Raw genomic sequence first — 23,230 nt, forward strand, 5'->3', positions numbered from 1 at the left:
TAGAGTAGTAACAGAGGGAGAAAATAAATCTTAGAGTTGTGAATTGGCATGTTCAACTGTAGATCTGCAGTGGAAACCCATGACGCTGATTAGATGTCATCATTTTAAACGATAGGAGTAAGCAAATCATTATATCAGAAAAGCGTGTAACACTGATTTAATGCTAGTTATACCATTTTGGAACTTGCTGCTCTGGTTAACATGTTGAGTAGCATGAAGGCACTTCGTCCTCCCACCCTAACCCCCAACAACAGCATGCTTCATCAATCTGTGAGTTAGTTGTTACTTATCTTCTTATGGTTGTTTGAGTTGTTTAAGTGCTGAGTTGCTTACTGATTGTGATGCCTGCAGGTGGTGTAGGTGAACATGGGGAACACACTTATTATTACTGCAAAAGCTCTGAACACATCAAATGTTCCCAATCATGGATACTATAACAGCAGCCCATCATGGCCTGCAGCACAACAGACAGCAAATATGAACACAAACTATTCCGAGAGGGAGGGGAGAAGGGCTTTCAGCAGGAGATTTTTATAGAGGCACTTTCTGCACCTCCACATAATCCAAGATCAGCATGGTGATCATCCATAATTCACGGATAAGCTGCTCACATAACTCATGGAATCTGAGGACAATGCTGCGAGTGAAAGTGAAGGTGGCCCAGAATTTGTAAATGTCAACATCCTTCCAGGCTGGATCTTGCTAAAATTCCCAATGCATTATACATTTCAGAACTAGAGATGTGACATAAGCTGTGTATGTCAGGAAAGGGGATTGCATTTTGTTCTCTTTGGACAGATGAAAGCAGGAGCGTACTTGCAGCATTGCTTGGATATTAGGCTTCCCCATACTGCAGTGTCATCAACCACACATGTGGCTTTGCAGGTACAATTTAAACGCTGATCTGTACCGTAACTGCAAAAGTTACCATTCAATGAATAAGCAATTGGTGTATAACTGTATTGAACTGGTGAATGCCTGGCAATTGTAAAGATGGTTTCACCTTGTACAGTCTGTGTTCCCTCAATCTCTCAGCCACCATGTTAAACCAGAGAGTGGCTGGGCTATCCACATTACACCTGACTCATGATGCCCCTCTGCAATTCAAACACACATTGCCAACAAGGAAATAATGAAAACCGCTCTGCTATTATAGAACCTTTTTTAAGTAGATATTTTGAGATGCTGAAACAATGATTTAATTGCCTGCAATTTCCTAGAGGGGTCCCTGCAGAATTCAAAGGAGAATATGTCCTGATTCATGAAGATCTGCTGCATTCTACACAACCTGGTCATCCAAAGAAAAGACCTTTTTATTGACTTTGACATGAGTGATGTTATTACATTTCTTTTGGTCCTAATGAGATCTCCTGGGTTAGGCTGTTGGTATTGACTGCAAAAGCTACCACCCTTCTTGGTGGGGACAAGAGCAGATGTACGTACTCCACCCCATCAAGGGGATAATACTAGCCACCATCGGAGTAGCCTTAATTGAGGCAGTAAGGACAAAGGTACAACAGTTCTCAGAGCATGAACGTAGAACAATACAGCACAGAAACAGACTCTTTGGACTATCTGTGCCAACCATGATGCCATTCTAAACCAATCCCATCTGCCTGTACATGGTCCATATCCCTTTATTTCCAGCTTATTTATGAGTCTGCCTAAATGCCTCTTAAACATTGCTATCACGTTTGCTTCTACCACCTTCCTGGCAGCATATTCCAAGCATCTACCACCTTTGTCTAAAAAAAAACTTTCCTTGCTCATCTCCTTTAAACTTTCCCTCTCTCACCTTAAACCTACGCCCCCTAGTATTTGATATTTCCAGCCTGCGCAAAAGACTCTGACTATCCACCCAATACATGTCTCACATAATTCTATATATTTCTATCAGGCCCCTCAGCCTCTGATACTCTGGCAAAAACAGTTTGTCCAACCTCTCCTTTCAGCTAACACTCTCTAATTCAGGCAACATCCTGGTAAACCAATTTTGCACGCTCTCAACTTTTGTACTTAATATCCTGACCAATGCCACAGACTTTCTTTACCATCTTATCCACTTGTATTGCCATTTTCAGGGAGCTATAGACTTGTACCCCAAATCCCTCTTATATCAATGCTCCTAAGAGCCCTGTCATTTACTGTATAGTTTCCTCTTGCACTTGACGTCTGAAAATACGTCACCCCACACTTGTCCGGATTAAACTCCACCCGCTATTTCTTTCCAACTGATCTACATCCTGCTGTATCCTTTTACAAACTTCCTCACTGTCCAAACTCCAATTTTCAACCAATTTTCATGTTGTCTGCAAATGTACTAATCAGACCACCAACATTTTCATCCAAATCATTTATATACAGTGGTCCCAGCACTGATCCTTTTGGAATACCATTGGTCACAGGCCTCCACTCAGAAAAAACACTCCTCCACAACTACACTCTGTTTTCTATGACCAAGCCAATTTTGTATCCAACTTACCAACTTACCATGGATCCCAATTCACTTAACCTTCTGGACCCAGCTATCACAAGGGATTTTGTCAACTGCTTCAGTAAAGTCCATATAGACAACATCCATTTCCTTACTCCCATCAATCAATTTCAAGGGTTCCTCAAAAAAACTATCAAATTACAAAGCCATGCTGACTATCTTTAATAAGTTTATTCTTCTCCAAATATGAGTAAATCCTGCTCCCAAGAAACTTGCCCGCTCCCAAGAAACTTGCCCAATAATTTCCAGACCACTGATGTAAGGGTCAGTGGCCTATAATTTCCTTGATTATCCCTGTTGTTGTTCTTAAGCAGAGGAAGCACATTGACTATTCTCCAGTCTCCTGCGACCTTGCCTGTGGGTAAGAGAATACAGAGATCTCTGTCAAGGCCCCAGTGGTCTTCTCCTTTGTCTCCTTCAAAAGCCAACTCATCCATCTTAATGTTTTTCAACACACCCAGCACCATCTCCTTCTTAATATTGTTATGGCCCAGAATATCAACATACCCCTCCCTAATCTTACCATCATCCATGTCCTTCTCTTTGGTGAATACGGATGTAAAGTACATATGACGGACCTCACTCACTTTCTCTGGCTTCACACATAAATTACCTCCTTTGTCTCTGAGTGGACCTACCTTTTCTCTAGCTACCCTCTTGCTCTTAAAATAGATATAAAATGCCTTGGGATTCTCCTTAATTCTTCTTGCCAAGGACTTTTTTTTGCAAATGCTATCAGGAAGATTTTGCGAAAAGCAATTTGTATGGGTTTACTCCAACTTGCATGAATTATTCATGTGTGTTATTTTATGCGAATGAGTATTATTCAGTAAATAATAAATAATCTTAAAATTAAAGTAAAAAAATCACGAGGTTTGAGGCAATGATTTTTGGTTAAGATCCACATTTATCAACAACTAAACATACTGTGAATTACCCCCACAGAGTAGTTTGAATTTGCTTCAGAAAACATTCACCTCCAGTCATTATTTCCATTTTTGTACATCACTGATGCATTGCAAATTTAACAGGTTTATCCCCATAATAACTCCCATTCCTTTCTCTTTCTTTTAGCTATACCTGTCACATTATCTGTCACCATGTCCTCTCTCCCCTCCCCCCCACTGTCCTCCCCTCCCCACCACTGTCTGGTTTTTCCAGTCTGGCGGTTAGACACACCATTTTTCTGCCATTCTCATAATCCGATCACTTAATCTGAACTATCAACAGCCTTTCTCCCCCAGCGCTCCACAGCCCCCCACCCCATTGCATAAATGCTGCCCCCTCCACAGCTTACATAAGCTCTGATGAAGAGCCATCTAGACTCAAAATGTTAGCTTGTTCTTTCTCAATGAATGCTGCCTGCCCTGCTGTGATTTCCAGCATTTATTGTTTTCTGTACAGGTTCCAGAGTAATTTGGTCCTATTCCTACAATAAAGCAGGATCTGAAGTCAGATTTGATGTTCTTCAGTTGCATGTGCCTGCCACTGACCTGAAAGGTGTCAGGATAGGTTGTGCATGATCTATAGTGGACACTTGTGTAACCAATCCTGATGCCTCTGCAGTCAATAGAAGGAGTTCAATAGCTGACTAATTAGCCATGGCTGTGTACGATAAGTCTTAAACCTCTGAATCAGAAAGTTATGCGTTCAAGTTGTACTCCAAGACTTCAGCATAAAATCAAGGCTAACACTCCAGCTCAATACTGCATTACTAGAAGAGACATCTCACAGATGACATATTAAACCTAAGACCTGAGAGGTCGACTTATTGTGCTATATCAAAGAACAGTAGGGCAGGTAACACTGGAGTACAGACCAATAATTATCCCTCAGTCAACATCACAAAACCAAATAATCTGCAACATCATTTTGCTAGTGGGAAATTGTTATGTAGCATGTTTCTCACAACAGTGATTTAACTTCAGGACTACTTCATAATTTGTGAAGGACTTTGGGACATTTTGTAGTTGTGAAAGGCATGAAATAAATCCTGGTCTTTCTTTGTTTCCCAATTTTACCTTTGATAATTGTACCATATTTGGCGGCTCAGTGGTTAGCATTGCTGCCTCACAGTGCTAGGGACCTGGGTTCAATTCCAGCCTTGGGAGACTGTCTGTGTGGAGTTTGCACATTCTCCCCATGTCTGCGTGGATTTCCTCTGGGTGCTCCAGTTTCCTCCCACAGTTCAAAGATGTGCAGGATTAGGTGGATTGGCCATGCTAAATTCCCCATAGTGCCCAGGGATGTTTAGGTTAGGAAATGCAGGGTTAGGGGAATGGGTCTGGGTGGGATGCTCTTCAGAGGAGCGGTGTGGACTTGTTGGGCTGAATGGCCTGTTTCTACACTGTAGGGATTCTATGTTATTAATGTGGCTTGGTAATGCAGTTCACTAACATACAATAATAATTGTACTTCATTATCATATCACACATGTGCAGTTGATTTATGACACTGATTCACAAAACTTTCTAGTTTAATTTAAATTGTCACCTTACCTAATATTTACCATTATTTAAATATCTGAAGAGCATATCTTACAAACATAATGTGTTTTGACAGGTGGAAGAAGCTTTTAAAAACAAGGTCAGCTTATCAACAACTGGTTTCTTCAAGTAAGTCTGACTGTTAATTTTAACTGAACCTGTACATTGGCAGATCACCTTGACCGAATGGAATCTTAGGAATTATGTGGCACTGATTACATTTACATTTTCTTCTATGTATAAGATCATATCTTCTCATGACCAGGTGTAGAAGAGCAGGAGAGTAGAGAACATAAATGGAAAATTATTCTTAGGTTATACTTAAGAAGCTCAACGTATTTCAGTGCACTTGATCTGCACTCCGTTCACCTCAAATATACACGTTGTCCACAACCTGCATGACATTGCTGCTCTCTGCAAGTTTCCCAAAGCAACTTTTCAAGGTTACTAATAACCTCACAAGCCCCATAACCTTTACCATTTAAAAGGATAGGGCACCACGTACACAGGTACACCTGCATCTGCGGGTTCCTCTCCAAGTGACACACCACCCTGACTGAGAAACATATCATCTTTTCTTTATTGTCACTATGTCAAAGTTCTGAAATTCTACCACACAGCATTGTGGGAATTACCTTCGACATACACACTGCTGCTACTCAAAAGGCTCACCAATTAGATAGTTAAGAATGGCAATAAATGTTGGCCTTGTCAACAATACTTACACCCTGTGAGAAAAGAAGATTAGGTATCGCCATGATTAAATCTGAAAAAAATTACGGTTGGTAGGAGGAAGAGGAGACTGTAAAGTACATAGATCCACAGCTCCTGGGAAAAATGCTGAATTAGAACGTGGTTCAATGAAATCTCAAATGATTGACTGATGTTGATGCTTTCAATTTTGGAAGGAGATTAACTGTCCATCTCCCAAAACCAGCCCCAAGATTCCACTGTGGATCAATGATGCATGAGCAATAGGTAGTCACAGAGTCTGGGTCATAAGAAACACAAAGTGGAGTCCACTGAATACACAGGAATGTTTTGTTTTAGAGTGTGTAGACCAATTGTTTAAACATCAGGCTCCTTTTAAATCTTTGTATGACTGCTTATGGATGGTAATAGGGTGACTTGTACCCAGCTGCGCAGAATGTTTTGAGTTGCTGCACACCTGTGAAGCCTTGAGGGTACAATGTGCACTGTCCATAAACATAACAATATAAAACAGTCACTGATCTCTCTTTGACCCAACAGACACATTGGCCAATGTGTTCCATTTTGCCTCCTTTTGCTGCAAGTCTTTACTCCGAATGATTGTGTTTAGTAGCTATGGCACAAAGCAAGTTAGAGAATGCACCTTCACCAGCCTTTCCATTTCCAACAGTGCTCCTCTGTGAACAGAATCAAATATTTTTAAGAGTTCAATGTAGTTATCTCAGTGATCATTACTGATGTCACTGTGAAGTAAAAGGATGTATGTGTTGACCATTTTAGGGGTGAGGATATAGTCATGGACTGGGAGAAAGGTGAAGGAACTACAGCCAGCTACTTCGTATTTGGAGCAGCTTGTTCCGAGGTGGAGATTGACTGCCTGACAGGAGACCATAAGGTGAGCTGCAGAAATGAAGATGGCAGCCTGAGATTATAGCAGGATGTGGAATCTTATGGATAAGATAGACAACGAGTAAGGAAGTGTGAACAGAGTTTTATTTATTTTCTTTGTGAAACAAGAATTTTCACTGCAATTGCAGTTTTGAAGATTGTGAAGGCACAGTCAGTGCAGTGCAAATCTGACCCTCTCCTAAAGCATGACCCTCACTTTGGAACAGTCCCCTCTTCTAAAAATGCTGATTTAAACTGGGTTTTATGAGCAGAAGAAATAGGAGCAGGAATAGGCTATTTGGTCCATTGGTCCTGCCCCACCATTCAATAATTAAATAGCTGATCTGATTGTGGTCTTCATTCCACTTTCTTGTCTGCAGCCAAAATACTACCTAAATATGTCTAAATTATTATTGAATATATTATATGAACCAGTCTTCACTGCTCTTCATAAGACCATAAGATTTAGGAGCAGAAGGAAATCTGATGGCCTAGTTTTATTGTCGCTAGAAACATTAACTGTTTTCTCCTTCACAGATGCTTCCAGACCTGCTGAGCTTTTCCAGCAACTTTGTTTTCGTTAATCTAGAGACTCTGGTAATGTTCCGAGGACCTGGATCAAATCCGGCCGAGGCAGAATGTGGAATTTGAACTCAATAAATATCTGGAATTAGAAGTATCATGATGACCATTGTCAACTGATCGGGAGAAATCCATTTGATTCACCAATGTCATTTCAAGGAAGGAAACTGCTGTCCTTACATGGTCTAGCCTACATGTGACTCCAGACCTACAGCAATGTGGATGATACTTAACTACCTTCTAGGCAATTAGGGATGGGTAACAAATGCTGGTACAGCCAGTGATGCCCACATCCTATGAACGAATAAAAAAATTAGATGATTTGGCCTATCGTGTCTGCTCCAACGTTCGATCATCGCTGATATATATTTCTCAACGCCATTCTCCTGCCTGCTTCCTGTAACCCTTGATTGCCTTACTAATCAATAGTTCGATATATCTCTTTCTTGAATACACTCATTAGCTTGGCCTCCACAGCTTTCTGTGGCAATGAGTTCTAAAGGCTCACCAGCCTCTGCTTGAAGAAATTCCTCTTCAATTCAATCGTAAAGCATCGTCCCGACACTCTGAGGCTGTGCCCTCAGGTTCTCGTCACTCCTATTAGTGGAAACGTCTTATCCAGGTCCACTGTATCCAGGCTTCTCAGTATTTTGTAATTTTCAATGAGATCCCACCTTCTAAACTCCATTGAGTACAGATTCAGAGTCCTCAACTGCTCCTCAAAATAGAAGCCATTCATCCCCAGGATCCTTGTAATCCTCCTCCAGGCCACAACCAATGCCAGCGCATCCTTCCTTAGATACTGGGGACAAAACTGCTCACAATGATCACAGTCCTTCCATCCAAGGTGGCAGCAGAGTAGGACGCTTCAGCTGGACCTCACCCCCTCCATCCATTTCTTTTTCTTTTATTTCTCTTTTGTGTTTTTTTTCCTTCTCTCTTCTTTCTGAGCGTGGTCTCAGCCTCAGCGTGGTCTTCGACTCTTGGCCTTGGACTGATGACTTCGGCGGAGACCCAGCGAGGTATTCTGTTGGCTTGATGTGGCGACTCCCAGCCTCAGTGAAGACCCCGTGTGCTGTCTTCTCAGCCTGGCGTGGTGGCCTCCCAGTGTGGTGAGGAGTTCCCTCAGACTGGTATGGCAGTCTCTCAGCAGACCAGCGTGGACCTCTGGTCTTGAGTAGTCTCCCGGCCTGGAGAATCTTGAGGTGAAGTCCGCAGTCTGGAGTGGAGGCCTAGCATGGACTGGAAGCTAGATGCCAGCATGATCTGCGTTGGAAGGACTGTTGTTCTGAAATTTTTATTTCTCTATTTTCTATTCTATTTCTACAATCTTCACTACTGGACTTTTTATTTCTTTATTCTTCTATTTTTTCCCCTAAGAACTATTACTGAAAAATTTGTAACTAAGTACTTTTGTACTAAAGATGGCGCTGTAAATGGCGACTTGTAAACTTTTCACTGTACTCCTTTGAGTATGCATGACAATAAAGCTAATTCTAATTCTAAATATTGCAAATGCGGGCTGACCAGAGCCTTTTCCAACCTCAGCAGTACATACCTGCTCTTGTATTCTAATCCGCTTGAAATGAATGCTAACACTGCATTTGCCTTCTTAACTGCTAGCTGAACCTGCGTGTGAACCTTAAGGGAGTCCTGAACAATGACTCCTAAGTCCCCATTTAGAAAATAATCTGTGCCTCTATTCTCCTTACCAAAGTGCATGACCTCACACTTTCCCACGTTGTATTCTATCTTGTACTGCTCACTCTCTTAGCCTGTCCAACTCCTTCCCATTTCCTGTCAACACTGCCTGTCCCTCCACCTATCTTTGTGTCATCTCTCTAATGACTAATAACCCTTCAAGAAGAGATTTGTCCTCACCACTATCTTAAATGGGAGTTTCCTTAATTTGAAACTGCACCCCATAGTTCTACACTCCCCCATGAACTTTATGGACCTCACCAAGGCTGCTTTAAGTTGTGTGTGTGTGTGTGTGTGTATGGAGGGGGGGAGGGAAGGAGTAGTGGTGTTCATACTGCCCGGTCTATCACCTATACACTCACCCCAAGTTCACCCCCATGATACAGAGTGATTGAACACTAAAATCTCAACTGATCCCTATGATACAATTCATTACAGTGTCAGTCAGGTGTGAATAAACAGCCTATTTCTTTAGGATAAAAAAGTTCTTCATAGGACAGGGAATAACCATAGAATCCCTACAGTGTGGAAACAAACCCTTCAGCCCAACAAGTCCACACCAACCCTCAGAGCATCCCACCCAGACCCATCCCCCTAATCTACACATCCCTGAATGCTATGGGCAATTTAGCATGGCCAATCCATCTAGCTTGCATATCTTTGGACTGTGGGAGGAAACCCATGCAGACACAGGGAGAATGTGCAAACTCCACACAGACAGTTGCCTGAGGGTGGAATTGAACCTGGGTTCCTGGTGCTGTGAGGCAGCAGTACTAACCTCTGAGCCACCATGCCTCCCTAAAGAAGGTTACTGTTTTCCAGGGGGTTTGCTTCATGCCTTGTGACACTCTGTAACGTACCCAACTGCTCTCTAAAACCCATCACTATCCCCCAATCACCCTCATGCCATTCCTATCCCTATGTGCCTCCCCATCTAATGATCCTGCTGTACTTTGGTCCAGGATCCATTGCTGCCTTCCATAAAAGCCTGTGCTATGGACCAGATCTAACCCCTTTCAAATATACCAAAGAGATTGCCTAGACCCTAACTTTTATCTTATTTATAGGCAAGTGTAAAGTGCTGTATTCCTGATGCAATTTCAATGGTAATGCAATTGGCTTTAAGCAAAACACACTTTATTCTTATACCCAGTTAAAACACAAACAAAAGAAAGAAGAATTGGTGTAACTTCAACTGTATTGGATGACTTAACAGAATAATAGATTATTTAACCACTAAACAGCAACTGTTCCAATATAGTGACATCTCACGAACACACCCTTGGCAAACAGAGTGTGTCACATGCAGTGTTTCTCCAATCCAGAAGAAAAGAACACCAAGAGAAAATTCTGGTGGAGAGAGAGAGAGAACCCCAGCTATTTTGCTGCGGCTGAGAGAGATGTACAGCAGCTTCCACAGCCAACTTCGAACTCCAACAACTGAAAGCTAAACTAAAAGTCTGGTTCTGTGGGAGCCTGACTCCACCCGTTCATGCTTCTTCTATTGTCCTAACTTTAAAAAAAAGGGCCTCACAAGATGTTTACTTAATTGGCTTAGAAGAGACAACTCGACATCTCTGGCTCAAAACCTCACTTCCAAAAATAAAACAGGACAAAATACACATCTTAAAGCCAAAGTATTGTCATACCTACCTGCAGTCCTAGCAACACCCACCATCAAACTCTGGTACTGGGACTGCTTGTGCTGCTAGCCAATCAAATTGGTTCCCCAGTAAGGGGTGTCCCACCCTGCCCTTGTTAATGCCACCTGTGGAATGCCCTCTCTGCAGGACACTCCTTATAAAGAGGGGGTCTAAACACTTTCTCTTCCCTGCCCCCACATACTGTTAAATGAAACCTATCCTCTCAGCATGTACAATGTCAACTCTGATTAACAGTCAGGTGAAGCGAGAGAGAGAGAGACAGAGTGCGAGAGCCTATAAAACCGTATGAGGAGAGAGCAGCTGTGAAAGAGAGAAAGTGAGAGCACAAGAGTATATAAAGCAGTGTGAGGGGAAGAAACAGCACTGTGTGTGAAAGACAGAAAACATGTAAAGCAGCAAGAAAGGTGGGATGAGCAGTATTGGAGACCGAGAGAGTCCACAAAATAATGTTCGAATAGGATAGAGCAGCAGCAAGACAGGACAGTGGAGTGTTGAAAAACACTGAGGTGAGGAGAGAACAGCAGCGTGAGAGAGTCCGTATGAAAAAAAGCATAACAGGAGGAGATACAGCAGCAGTAGAAAGAACTCATAAAACCACTTGAAGGGAGTAAAACGCAACAGTGATAGAGACAAAGACAGTCATAAAACGGAGTGAGGGGGAGCTTTGTGGTTCCAGAGCAGATCTGAGAAGAATTAATGTGTGATATCACAGGAAAACAGATAAATATTTTTTTGGTGAGTATTTCTCATTTCAAAATCCACTTAATTAATTTGTAATTGGGAGATTTAGTTTGTACAGTAAAGTTTACCAGCACAAGTAAAACTTATCAGGATTAGGATTTTTGATTATAATAAATGAAGATGAAAATAAAATAATTAATCAAATGTAGGTGGCAGAGCAGGTGATGTGTGTGGTTGCAGTATGTGAGAATGATGGATGCTGGTCTGATCCAAAGCGACCACATCCGTAGTAACTGTTTGTTGCTCAAGGAGCTTCAGCTTACAGTTGGTGAACCAGAGTCCACGTTATAGACATTGTAATGCACTGGGGTGGGGTTAAATTATCTAGACACATTATTCCAGAAGGCAGTAATACCGTTTGGCTGGGGCTGTCTGATATGGTCAGGGACAGGAGGGTGTGTCTGTGATTGAGAAGGGAATAGTGGAGGAGCCTCAGCCCTTGCTGCTATCCAAAAGGTTTAATGTTCTTGCAGCTTGAAATGATGGCAGCAGGAGCTGCCAAGTGGATGAGTGAACTAGCAAGGCACTGTGGGACAGGAAGAATTCAAGGCGTCAGGAAGTGAATTGGAATGTTGTAGTAGCTGGGAGAGTATAGCTAGGGGGATAGTACTGTTCTCTGTAGCCAAGAGCGAGAGACCAGACAGCTGTGTTGTCTGCCAGAAGCTAGATTTTAGGATATCTGCTCGGGGCTTGAATAACTTGCAGGTTGGGACTAAGGGTAGTGGGGGATAAAAGAGGATCCAGTTGTCCCAGGACATGTGGGGTTCAAACAACACTGGTAGAACTACGAAAGAAGTTTTGCTTAGAGACTATGAGTAGATAGGAGCTAAGTTTAAAAAAAAACCAAAGAGAATAATCTCTGATTATACAAGCCATGAGCAAATTGGCAAAAGGTAGTTAAAATCAGAGAGATGAATATGTTACTAGTGGGAGAAATGCGTTTCGATTATTGGGATACTGTCACCAATATAAGGGAAATGGAAGAGATAACAAGGTGTAGAGCTGGATGAACAAAGCAGGCCAAGCAGCATCAGAGGAGCAGGAAGGCTGACGTTTTGGGCCTAGACCCTTCAGAAAGGGAAATGGAAGTTGTACTGTTGGGACTTCACCTGAGTTGTGTTGGGACCAGTGTACTGTCGATTCTTATAATAAGGGTGGTAGAAAGGGCTTTAAACTAAGTACAGGTGAAGAGAACAGTTGAGAGGAGATGTGTTAAATTGAAGGAAAACAAGCTAACAAAGTAGGTAGCAATTTAGGTATTGATAAGCAGTGTATGACATGAAGCAACAGAGTACAAATTTAAGAATATGCCAGTAGATAAAGCCAAAGGATTGCAAAAATGGTAAGCAGTCAGTGTTAAAGGTTTTGTACCTAAATGTGCTCAGCAATCATAACAAAATAGATTAATTATTACCACAGATATAAATAAATGTGTATGAACATTGTGGAAACATGGTTGCAAGTGACCATGCCCGACTTGAATATTTGAGTTTTCATTTGGAGGTTTTGCTATCTTTGATTTTAGGTAAAGTCAAAAACCTATTTAAAGTCCAGGAATCAGCAGGAAGTAAGTGATTGGGGTGATATTGTCTAGCAAGCCAGCCTTTTTTTTTTAAAAACACATCAACCTGGTCCAATATGCTATGACATACCTCTAGAGCAAGACCTCCTCACTCAGAGGTAAAACCACCCCAGCACATTTTCTTTTACTTTGACAGAAACTGATCACCACATAACCTGATTAATTCATTAACAAATAACAATTAACACACAATCCCAACCAGCGCAGTGTCATGATAACAAAAAAAGAAAAAAAGGTGGGGAATCAAGGGAGGGAACTGAATCAAAATGGAGTTGGAGGGGGAGATAATACATTGCAGCTTCCGCAATGCCCACATTTCTTTAAAAGCCTTGAAGGTGCTGGTGGACATTGCATACTCTCTGTTCAAGGATACCAGGGCATGAACATAGCTACGGAAGAGAAGTAGGTAGTTGGGAATTACAATATCCTCCACTGCATACTGCCTGGACCTGTTGATGGTAACCTTAGCCAGATCTTATCGCAGGCCCACAAAGAGCTCCTCCAAAACTACCTGTCCACCCCCTTCAACGTGTTCAGACATCTTATAACATGCCTCAGGAACAGGTGGGATTTGAACCTTCTGGCCCATAGGGAGAGGCACTGCCATACAAGAGCCCTCAAAATAATAGCACCCGATGTGGGTCCAACATATGCTTGAGATTAAGGGTCTTATGCTCTCCAGGAGATTTGGACTATAGTCTCCAGAGTCATTACTCAGTGTAGCACACTGACATTGTGTCTTCTTGCTTGGCAGAATATCAGGACAGACATTGTGATTGATGCAGGATGCAGCATAAACCCGGCTGTGGATATTGGACAGGTAGGTCATATAATCTGATTGAAGGAGGGGAAGATAACAAAAGAATGCATCCACCTCCTGTTTTGGTACGAAAATTTCTGTGCTGGACACTGCCAAGGTTATTGGCTATGGAGCCCCAGCTTGTGGACAGCAGGTACACAATATTTGACAGTAAAGAATGATTGAGATTGAGTAATTTCTGGATTTCAGAATCCTGGATTATGGAATGACAAGTATGTGAACAGAAAACACAACAAATATAAGTATTTACCTGAAACATAAAACTTTATAAAACAGGAATAACAATTGTTGATTTATTAAATTTTGTATCTTCCATGATTCTGCCCCCAAAATGCTATAGTACGGTTTATGAGTTATTTGGGTTTCTCAAATATTTCTGAACTTTAGCTTGTCAGACTGGATTGTTTAAATTGTTTAACAACTTTCTCTCAGTGATCAGTTGAGAAGCAGTGAGAAACTAAATACAAACAATGAATGACAAAGGTATATTACAGAGGGGCTGCTGCTTTCATCCCCAATAAATCCCATCCCATTCCATTTGGGCATCTTCACCAAACTGTAAAGAATTCTTTTCCCAAAAGAGTTTCCTTAGCATTAAGTGGATATATGGATCTGCCCTGGCATCAGTACTTCTGTAGTCAGTGATCGTTTTTAAATGAGACTCTCTTCAACAGAATCTGCATTCTGCATCTCATTGGTCTTCCCAGATGTATCAGAACTTAGATTTAGTGATGTTTCAGATCCTCCTCATGATCTTGCAGTGAGAGAAAGGAAGGGGAAGCCATTTGAGTAGGTCTGTTAACTCTGGAACCACTGTGCAATATTCCAGCACATTATGCCATTTTGTAATTATGTGTCCTCTTCCATTGGCAAATGTCCGATTGCCAGATCATTGATGAAGAAAGGAATGTCAAGTATTGAGCAGTGTTCCATTGCTTTGTGAGCCATTGTGTTGGAGCATTCATTAGAGTACCATTCCAGCTTCTTAAATTTGGGCTTTTTATGAGTGAAACTGAGATGTCCACATGGAATGAATGGGGTATGCACCTAGCAGTTATCCCAGTGCAACGTAAACTCCACCCCTGGTATTGGTTGAGCCAGGACACAATCTGGAAGTTCTATCTTTGCTCATAGTGCACTGAATTGAGGAAGTCAGTGGAGCGGGATTCCTGTGGCTAGTGCACATGGATGTCAGGATCAGGCTTGGCTATGTTGAATACTTTCTCATAATCCACATTAGTGAGTTAAAACTGAAGGCTTCTAATGACCACATAACTGAGACAGCAGTGAATCAACTTCTTGGCTAAAATAACAGCATTTGTCTGCCTTTTAGTGGAAGTTTACAAATTCGAGGTTGTCTCCGGAAACTTGATCACAAAACCTAAGCTGACATTCCAGTGCAGCACTCAACTGATGCAGTTCTGTTGGGGGTGCAAGTTAGCTGCTGTGGTTCCTACATGACAACAGTGACTTCTGAACTCAAGAGTACTCCAATGACTATAACGTACCTTTGAGCCATCCCGAGTATGCAAAAATTGCACATTGGTCTTTCTTTATGGTTGAGTAAAACTGATTATTAATTGATGTGGTCCTTCATATTCAAATTGATAATCACTCCCTTCACTGTTTTACAGATTGAAGGTGCTTTTACCCAGGGACTTGGGCTTTTCACTATGGAAGAGCTAAAATATTCTCCTAAAGGGGTGCTCTACACTCGAGGACCAACCCAGTACAAGATCCCTGCTGTTTGTGACATTCCAGAACAGCTGAATGTGTCATTGTTACCAAGATCACAAAATCCAAAAGCCATCTACTCTTCCAAAGTAAGTTCCAGATCTAAACTAGGATGATTGGGCTGGTAGTCTGTCAGATAAGGTGACATGGGAATGTATAGAGACATAAAGACCATGACTAGAACGTTAAACTTCAGATCTGGTGGGCATTCCCCTGCACATTTATAAAATATCAACACACCAATCTTTGATATTGATGAGGGCATTGGAAGCCTGTCTGCTATTTTGAAGTAAACAATTCATAGGCAATCGATAGAAGGAAAATATTGCTTAAGCTGGATAACTGAAATAAAACCAGTGTTGGAAAGATTCAAAGGGTCTGGCAGCATCTGAGGAGAAAGAAGCAGAGTTTAGAGTTTCAAGTTCACCGTGAGTCTTTGACCCAAAATCCTGCCAATGGGACCATGGTTGAAAGTGGAAATGTTTGTACGTTTTTGACTTCATTTATTGTTTTAATTCTGGCTTAGAACTAAAGAGAGATGAAGTGGGAAAGGGGCCTTTAATTTGATGAGCATGACCAAGTTCATAACATGACCCCTTTCACACCTAACATCTCAGTCTGATCGGGTGCAGACATCCGCTTCATGCCACTAATTTGTAGCCTTCCTGCAAAGGGGTTTTCAATTGGCCATTTGGAGGTTGGTATATTGTACTGAAACAGCAGGAGCGAGAATGACAGCTTCTGCTCTACCTCTCTCACCCTGCCAAGAAATGTAAAATCCAGCTCTGTAGTGCATATGTCTGCTGGGCCAGCAAATGACCAAATGCACAGTCCCATTGTCAAACAGGCTGCTGACTCCAAGCTCAAAAATAACAGATGGCTATTTGGGTGAGCACTGAATTACCTATTTTCTCACATCAGAGGGGAAATTATCTCATTTGAAGAGAGAAGTAGTAGTTTTAGTTGACAGCTTCATATGCCATTTTTATTCCTGTCCCAATTCCAGGGGATCAGTGAAGCAGCTGTGCTTGCTGGTTGCTCTGTGTTTTATGCCATTAAGGATGCGATTGCAGCAGCAAGAAGAGAGATTGGTTTAACAGGGAGTTTCACTTTGAACAGTCCTTCCACACCCGCACAGATTCGCATGGCATGCATTGATCAGTTCACTGAGATGGTAAGGCGCGTACTTTTTGTTTAATCACTGATTTTTAATTGATGGTACATACTTGTTTCTTGCTATATGTTCCAGTATGGTTGTCATTTCTCTTTATAGGTTCCAGACTGTGTGCCTGAATCCACTCCATGGGCCATTGTTGTGTGAAAGATACTGAAGATAGTCATCAGCCAGCACATCAAGTGCTGTGTCAAACAGTGCATTGTAATTCCTTAAATGTAGTGAGTGTATCAATTTGATACACAAGCAATAGAAATCAGGCATTATATCATCAGCTTTCAGATTAATACTTCTGAATTAAAATAAATTAATATGTAACACATTATCATGGTCAACAATGTATGAGCCCATTACTTTGATCCCTGCTGATGCTGTTACTGGACAATCAGCTCCTAGGATGAAACTTGGTTTTGTATAATCATATCTAACTTTTGCAGTTAGTTAATGTGGTGGTGAGTTTCCAGTTTCTTTTTCTTGACTGTAGAAATAATTTCAAAATGCTTTCCAAGTCTGCTATTGTGGATCTCTTACAATGCTGATGGCCTAAACTTTTTCAGTTCGAACATCTTGAAGATGGAGTTTAATCTGGGCAAATGCAAGGTTTTGCACTTTGGGAGATCAAATATTAAGGAAAAGTATCCAGTAAATGGTAGGATCTCGGGTTCCTATTCCATAGCTCCCTGAAAGTGGCCACGCAAGTAGATTGGGAGGTAAAGAAAGCTTATGGTAGGCTTGCCTTTATTAGTTGGGGCATTGATTACAAGAGTCAGGAAGTGATCTTGCAGCTTTATAAAACTTTGGTTAGGGCACATTTCAAGTATTGCATTCAGTTCTGGTTGCCACACTACAGGAAGGATGTGGAGGCTTTGAAGATGCTGCAAAAGAGGTTTATCAGGATGCTGCCTGGAATGTGAGGGTATGAGCTATAGGAAGAGGTTCGACAAACTCAGGTTGTTTTCTGTGGAGCGACGGAGGCTGAGGGGACACCTGATAGGAGTCTATAAAATTACAAGAGACATAGAGTTGACAATCAGAATCATTTTCCCAGAGTTGAAATGTCTAATACCAGAGGGCCTGCATTTAAAGTAAGAGGGGAAAGTTCAAAGGAGAGGTGAGGGGAAAGTTTTGCTTACATGGAGAGTGGTAGGTGCCCAAAACGTGCTGCCAGGGTTAGTGGCGGATGCAGATACGATAGGGGTGTTTAAGGGGCTTTTAGACAGACACATGAATATGCAAGGGATGGAGGAATATGGACCATGGGCAGACAGAAGGAATTAGTTTAATTTGGTATCATGTTCTATTTCTATTCAAAGTCTCCCTTTTTGGAAGCTTCATAAACAATAAATCACTTCTACTGAGGTGGCTGATTCCCTTGATCTGAATAGGAAAATACTTATTTCCACTGCTCACAGAAATGATACTATCTTCTGAAACTAAACTGCAGATTTTTGTGAATTAACTTTGAACTTTCTGTTCTGAAATCAAAATTAAACAAATTGCCTTAATGTGTTTGCTCTGCTTATCATAAACCCAAGTGTAAACATTTTATACATTAACACCTTGAGGTTTGCTGATCTTGGCTGAAGTCATATGCCTTCTTACAAAATTATGTATTTAGTCACTGTCCAAATGACTTACTGACCTTTTTTTTTCCAAAACAAAACACCTTGGGCTAACCAAAACCCATCTTTTTCCAAAAAATTTCCAAAATATAACATACATTATACATATTTCAGCACACCATTTCTAGCATGTTATTCTACTTGCTGTGTTAATTTGGATAATTGCGTATGTTCAGTGCCCTAATAAAAGACTGAAATACAGTTTTTGTTCTCACAGACTACTGTTTGCTGTGTCTGTAGCCTTTTCTTTATTATTAATTTTCAGCATCACTCGTTCCCAATGCGTGAAGACCAGGAGTGGATTCCCTCATACAAGGAATGCTTAGATCAATCTTCCTAGTATCAGATTTGGGGTACAATCACAATATTTTTGATGATAGGGTTAGGACATACCCACTTTAAATTGTGGTCTAGGTGGGGTGCTTTTCAAAGGGTTAGTGTGGACTCAATGGGCTGAATGGCCTGCTTCCACACAGTAGGGATTTTATGATTAGGTGGAGCCCAGATCTTAATTCCATACTATGAGTAGTAGGTAACAGAAAATATACACAGCTGAGGTCTGAAGGCAAGCACTTTAAAGCTTAAGACTTTCAATGATAGGAGTGGTTAAAGAGGTACTGAGGGCAGGGGCATGAACAGAAGGAAGGCCAGGAGAATTGAATATGGAAGCATAAACATGGGGAAAGTTTTCAAGAGAAGGCAGACCACACAGAAATTATGTAGGAAACAACTTTAAACTGAAATTCATAACATTAAACACCTGTGTATGGAATGAGCTGCCAGAGGAAGTGGTGGAAGCTGGTACAATTACAACATTTAAAGGGCATCTGGATGGATATATGAATAGGAAGGGTTTAGAGGGATATGGGCCAAATGCTGGCAAATGGGACCAGATTAATTTAGGATATCTGATCGGCATGGACAAGTTGGACCGAAGGGTCTGTTTCCATGCTATACAGCTCTATGACTCTATTTTGTTTACACATTTAAAGTAAAACAAATTCAAGTGTATCATCTTTAAAAAGGATGACCAGCATCACCTCCTCTGAAATATGGACACTTTCAAGGAATCACATTTTATTTCTGGAAGTCTTCTAGCTTCCATATCCTTCTCCACAGTAAATATTGACATGAAATACTCATTTAGTATCTCACCCATCTCCTGCGGTTCCACACACACACAACTTTGATGATCTTTAAGGGGTCCTATTCTCTCCCTAGTTACTGTTTTGCTTTTAACGTATTTGTAGAATCTCTTTGGATTCTCCTTAACCTTATTTGCCAAAGCGATCTCATGTTCCCTTTTTGCCCTTCTGATTTCCCTCTTGAGTACATTCCTACTGCCCTTATACTCCGGGAGGGATTCACTCAATCCCACTGTCTCAACCTGCTTTTTTCTCAACCAAGGAATTCCAAAATAGTGGATGGGAGTGAATTGTGACTGTAAGAGCTGCTCCTTTTTTTTGAGGCTTTTCAGCACTGGAGCTGATTTCCTCGATTTCTTAGAGCAGTAATTTACTGTTGTTATATGTTTTTGCTTTGTTTTTGAAACATTTAAAAATAAAACAAAAACAATGATACTTTAAACAGGAGGAAAAAGAGAGCAGAAGTTTTCAGACAGGCCACGTGGGAGATCTGAGAACGGCTCGCTCTAGAGTTCATCAAAACAACCATAGCAGTGAACCTTCATAGCTGACTGACCAGGCAGCAAAGTTACAAGCGAAGTTACAAGCATCAGTTTAGAAAGAGACTTGTTTCAAAGGGCAATAGCAAATAAACTTGGACATGAGAACTGGCACTGAAGCGAATGAAAGCTGTTGATTCTCTGCCGTGAGAACTGAAACATGAGTGGAATAATTACAGAAAGTGAAAAGAGGTTTCCTGACTATGAATGTTTAAGAAGTACCAACATTTCTTTTGTTTGAAAGTCCATCTCATAAAGAAGTCAGAAGTGTACTTTGACAGCAGTGTTCCTAGAAATAACAACCCTGTGCAATCTTCTCCTTGATACTGATTTTTTTTCTTTATTCATTCACGGGATGAGGCTGTTGCTGGCTAGGCAGCATTTATTGCCCATCCCTAATTGCCCAGAGGGCAGTTAAGAGTCAACCACATTGCTGTGGGTCTGGAGTCAGATGTAGGCCAGACCAGGTAAGGATGGCAGTTTCCTTCCCTAAAGGACATTAGTGAACCAGATGGGTTTTTCTGACAATTGACAATGGATTCATGGTCATCAATATCTGGAATTAAGAATCTAATGATGATCATGAATCCATTGTCAATTGTCGGAAAAACCCATCTGGTACACTAATGTCCTTTAGGGAAGGAATCATAATATCCTACAGCGCACATAGAAGCTATTCAGCCCACTGAGTCGGCACCGACTCTCCAAACAGCATCCCACCCAAATCCACTTCATTCCTGTAACCCCACATTTACCATGGCTAATCTCCCTAACCTACACATCCTTGGACACAACAGGGAAATTTAGCACAGCTAATCCACTGAACCTGCACATATTTAGGCTGTGGGAAGAAACCAGAGCACCCAGAGGAAACCCACGCAGACATGGGGAGAACGTGCAAACTCCACACAGACAGTGACCCAAGGCTGGAATTGATCCTGGGTCTCTGGCACTGTGAGGCAGCAGTGCTAACCACTGCTCCACCTTGCCACCCTTAAGCATGAAACATTTTAATCAGTTTTTCTTAGCACAGAATGTTTATATATACACGTTTATTATTTCTAAGGTCCCTGAGTTGAGTTTTTGGATTTTAACTGATTTAAACTATGTAAATATCTGCTTTGCAATCTGGAAATTTGGCATTTTGAATTATTAACACTATTAACTGAACATCTAAGTCACATGCAAGTGTGAAGATGGTTTCAGTATTCTCAGTTGGATTTACTATTTTGCCAAGATTTGGGATAAGCTTTGAATTACAAGTTTCCTTGAACAATGTTGAAAGCTAAATTCAAATCACATTATCTAATTGGATTACAGCCATAGACCACAAATTGTATTAGTTGTTTAAATTAAAAAGAGATGGAGCAGAATTTTTTGCTCCTAATATGGCATGAGTGATGGTGAGAAAGGTAGCAAAGCGATAGAGTTAGGGTTACAGGAAGAAAAATATCAGATTCTCAATGTAAGGGGTGACTGACAAATGGGGATTATGGGAATCTTGGCATGAAACCCAAGCTGATAACATTAGAATTTGTCTGAGAAGTACAAAGTCACGTGAAAGATCTAACTAAGAGGAGAAAAGATCATGGTGGGCAGTGGGAGAAGAGATAAAGAGCTATAAGACATTGTGACTAAGTAGAGATGATCTTGGGGGATAATGGGAGAATCATGGAGAGGATATGATGCATGGAGAGTGAGAGTTTAGTCCATGAGCATTGGTGAGATGTGTGTGCAATGGCAGAGTCAGTGTAGGTGCTGGTCCTGTGTGTGAGCTAATGTAGAGAAGATGGTGGCATTTAGCCCTGTGGAGCATTGAAGATCATTGATTTCCTTATAGAATTTTTGGGTATTCCTTTTGATATGAGACATAGCACCAATTTGTGTGGTAAGGCTGACTTTAATGAGACTGAGACTATCCACAATAAACTGGGACAATCTGCGAATGGGTAAAACAACAGATAAACAGTTTGCTTAGAATTGTTGAAAGAAACATTTAATGCAATACAAAAATCAGTTTATATACCTGAGAGGTAAAAACTCCACTTCACAGAGAAAAACAGCATTGGACAATTAAAGAGAGGGTCTGCATAAAACTAAGAAAGGGCTTACAAAAGTGCAAAAAATACCAGTACAGATCCTGTTGAAAGAGAAAGATACAAACACCAGCAAAGGGTCATAAAGCATCTTGTAAGATCTTCTAAAGGGGATTAGGAAAGGAAACTTGCAAGTGTCATCAAAATCAATACGAAATTTTACATTACATAAGGGGAAAGCAGGTGGTCAAGAGCAGTGTTGGCCCACTAAAGACCGAAAGTGAGGATACTGTCAATGACAATAGGGAAATGGCAGATATGTTGAATAATTACTTGCAGTGGAAAAGGAGGATAGCTTGCCAGAAGTCTGGAGGAAATTAATAGTGGATCAGGGACAGGGATTGAATAAAAGTAACGCAAGTAAAATATTGGTAATGAGGAAATTATTGGAATTACAGAGTGACAAATCCCCGGGAACTGACAGTTTCCACCTGAAGGTGTTAAAGGAAGTACGGGAGCACATGAAAGATTACAGTTAAGGCATTCACAAAGTCCCTTAGATTTAGGAGTTGTCCCTCTGGATGGGAAAATTGCAAGTTCACTCCACATTTTAAGAGGGTGAAAGAGGAAAACTGGGGAATTACAGGCCAGTTAGCCAACCATCTGTGATGAGGAACTTGTTCAGAGTCTATAATCAAGGTTAGGGTAACTGTACACCCCAAACTTTTCAGTTAATCAGAAAGGACTGGCATGAATTCTTGACAGGTAGGTCATGCCTAACAAACCTCATTGAATTTTTTGAAGAAATGACTAGTAATGGACAGAGGATTGTCTATGGATGTTCCAGAAGGCTTTTGAAAAAGTCCCACATAACAGTTTGTTAATTAAGGTAAAAGCCCAAGGAATTGAGGGCAAATTACTGACGTGGCTTGGGAATTGGTTGTATTGTAGGTGACAGAAAGTAGGAATAATAGTTAGGTACTCAAATTGGCAGGATGTGACCAGTGGTCCCACATGGATGTGTGTTAGGGCCTCAATTATTCACATTATTAACAACTTGAATAATGGCATAGAAAGTCAAGTATCTAAATTCGTTGATGACAAAGTTAGGTGGCATTGTAGACAAAGTAATTGATGGTATAAAATTACAAAGGGATATTGATAGACTAGGTGAAATGGCAAAACTGGTAGTCAAGTTCAATGTAAGCAATTGTGAGGTTATTCATTTTGAACTTAAAAAGGATAAATATAGGGTACTTTCTAGATAGTATAATGTCAAATACAGTGGATGTCCTAAGAAACTTGGGAGTT

At 41.0% G+C, this 23,230-nt stretch overlaps 1 protein-coding gene across 1 annotated transcript in view; it reads left to right on the forward strand.

Annotated features, from left to right (window-relative positions):
* LOC109935677 (aldehyde oxidase 1) overlaps window positions 1–18,400 on the forward strand; it is a 113,194-nt gene extending 94,794 nt beyond the window's left edge. Inside the window, exons 28-33 of the mRNA XM_048598682.1 lie at window positions 5,057–5,109; window positions 6,472–6,586; window positions 13,604–13,669; window positions 15,304–15,492; window positions 16,410–16,577; window positions 16,677–18,400. Coding sequence (XP_048454639.1) covers window positions 5,057–5,109; window positions 6,472–6,586; window positions 13,604–13,669; window positions 15,304–15,492; window positions 16,410–16,577; window positions 16,677–16,724 — 639 coding nt within the window. The 3' untranslated portion in view covers window positions 16,725–18,400. The remainder of the gene's footprint in view (window positions 1–5,056; window positions 5,110–6,471; window positions 6,587–13,603; window positions 13,670–15,303; window positions 15,493–16,409; window positions 16,578–16,676) is intronic.
* The last annotated feature ends 4,830 nt before the right edge of the window (window positions 18,401–23,230 follow it).

This window comes from Rhincodon typus, chromosome 7 (assembly GCF_021869965.1).
Source record: "Rhincodon typus isolate 14 chromosome 7, sRhiTyp1.1, whole genome shotgun sequence".
Taxonomy (NCBI): Eukaryota; Metazoa; Chordata; class Chondrichthyes; order Orectolobiformes; family Rhincodontidae; genus Rhincodon; species Rhincodon typus.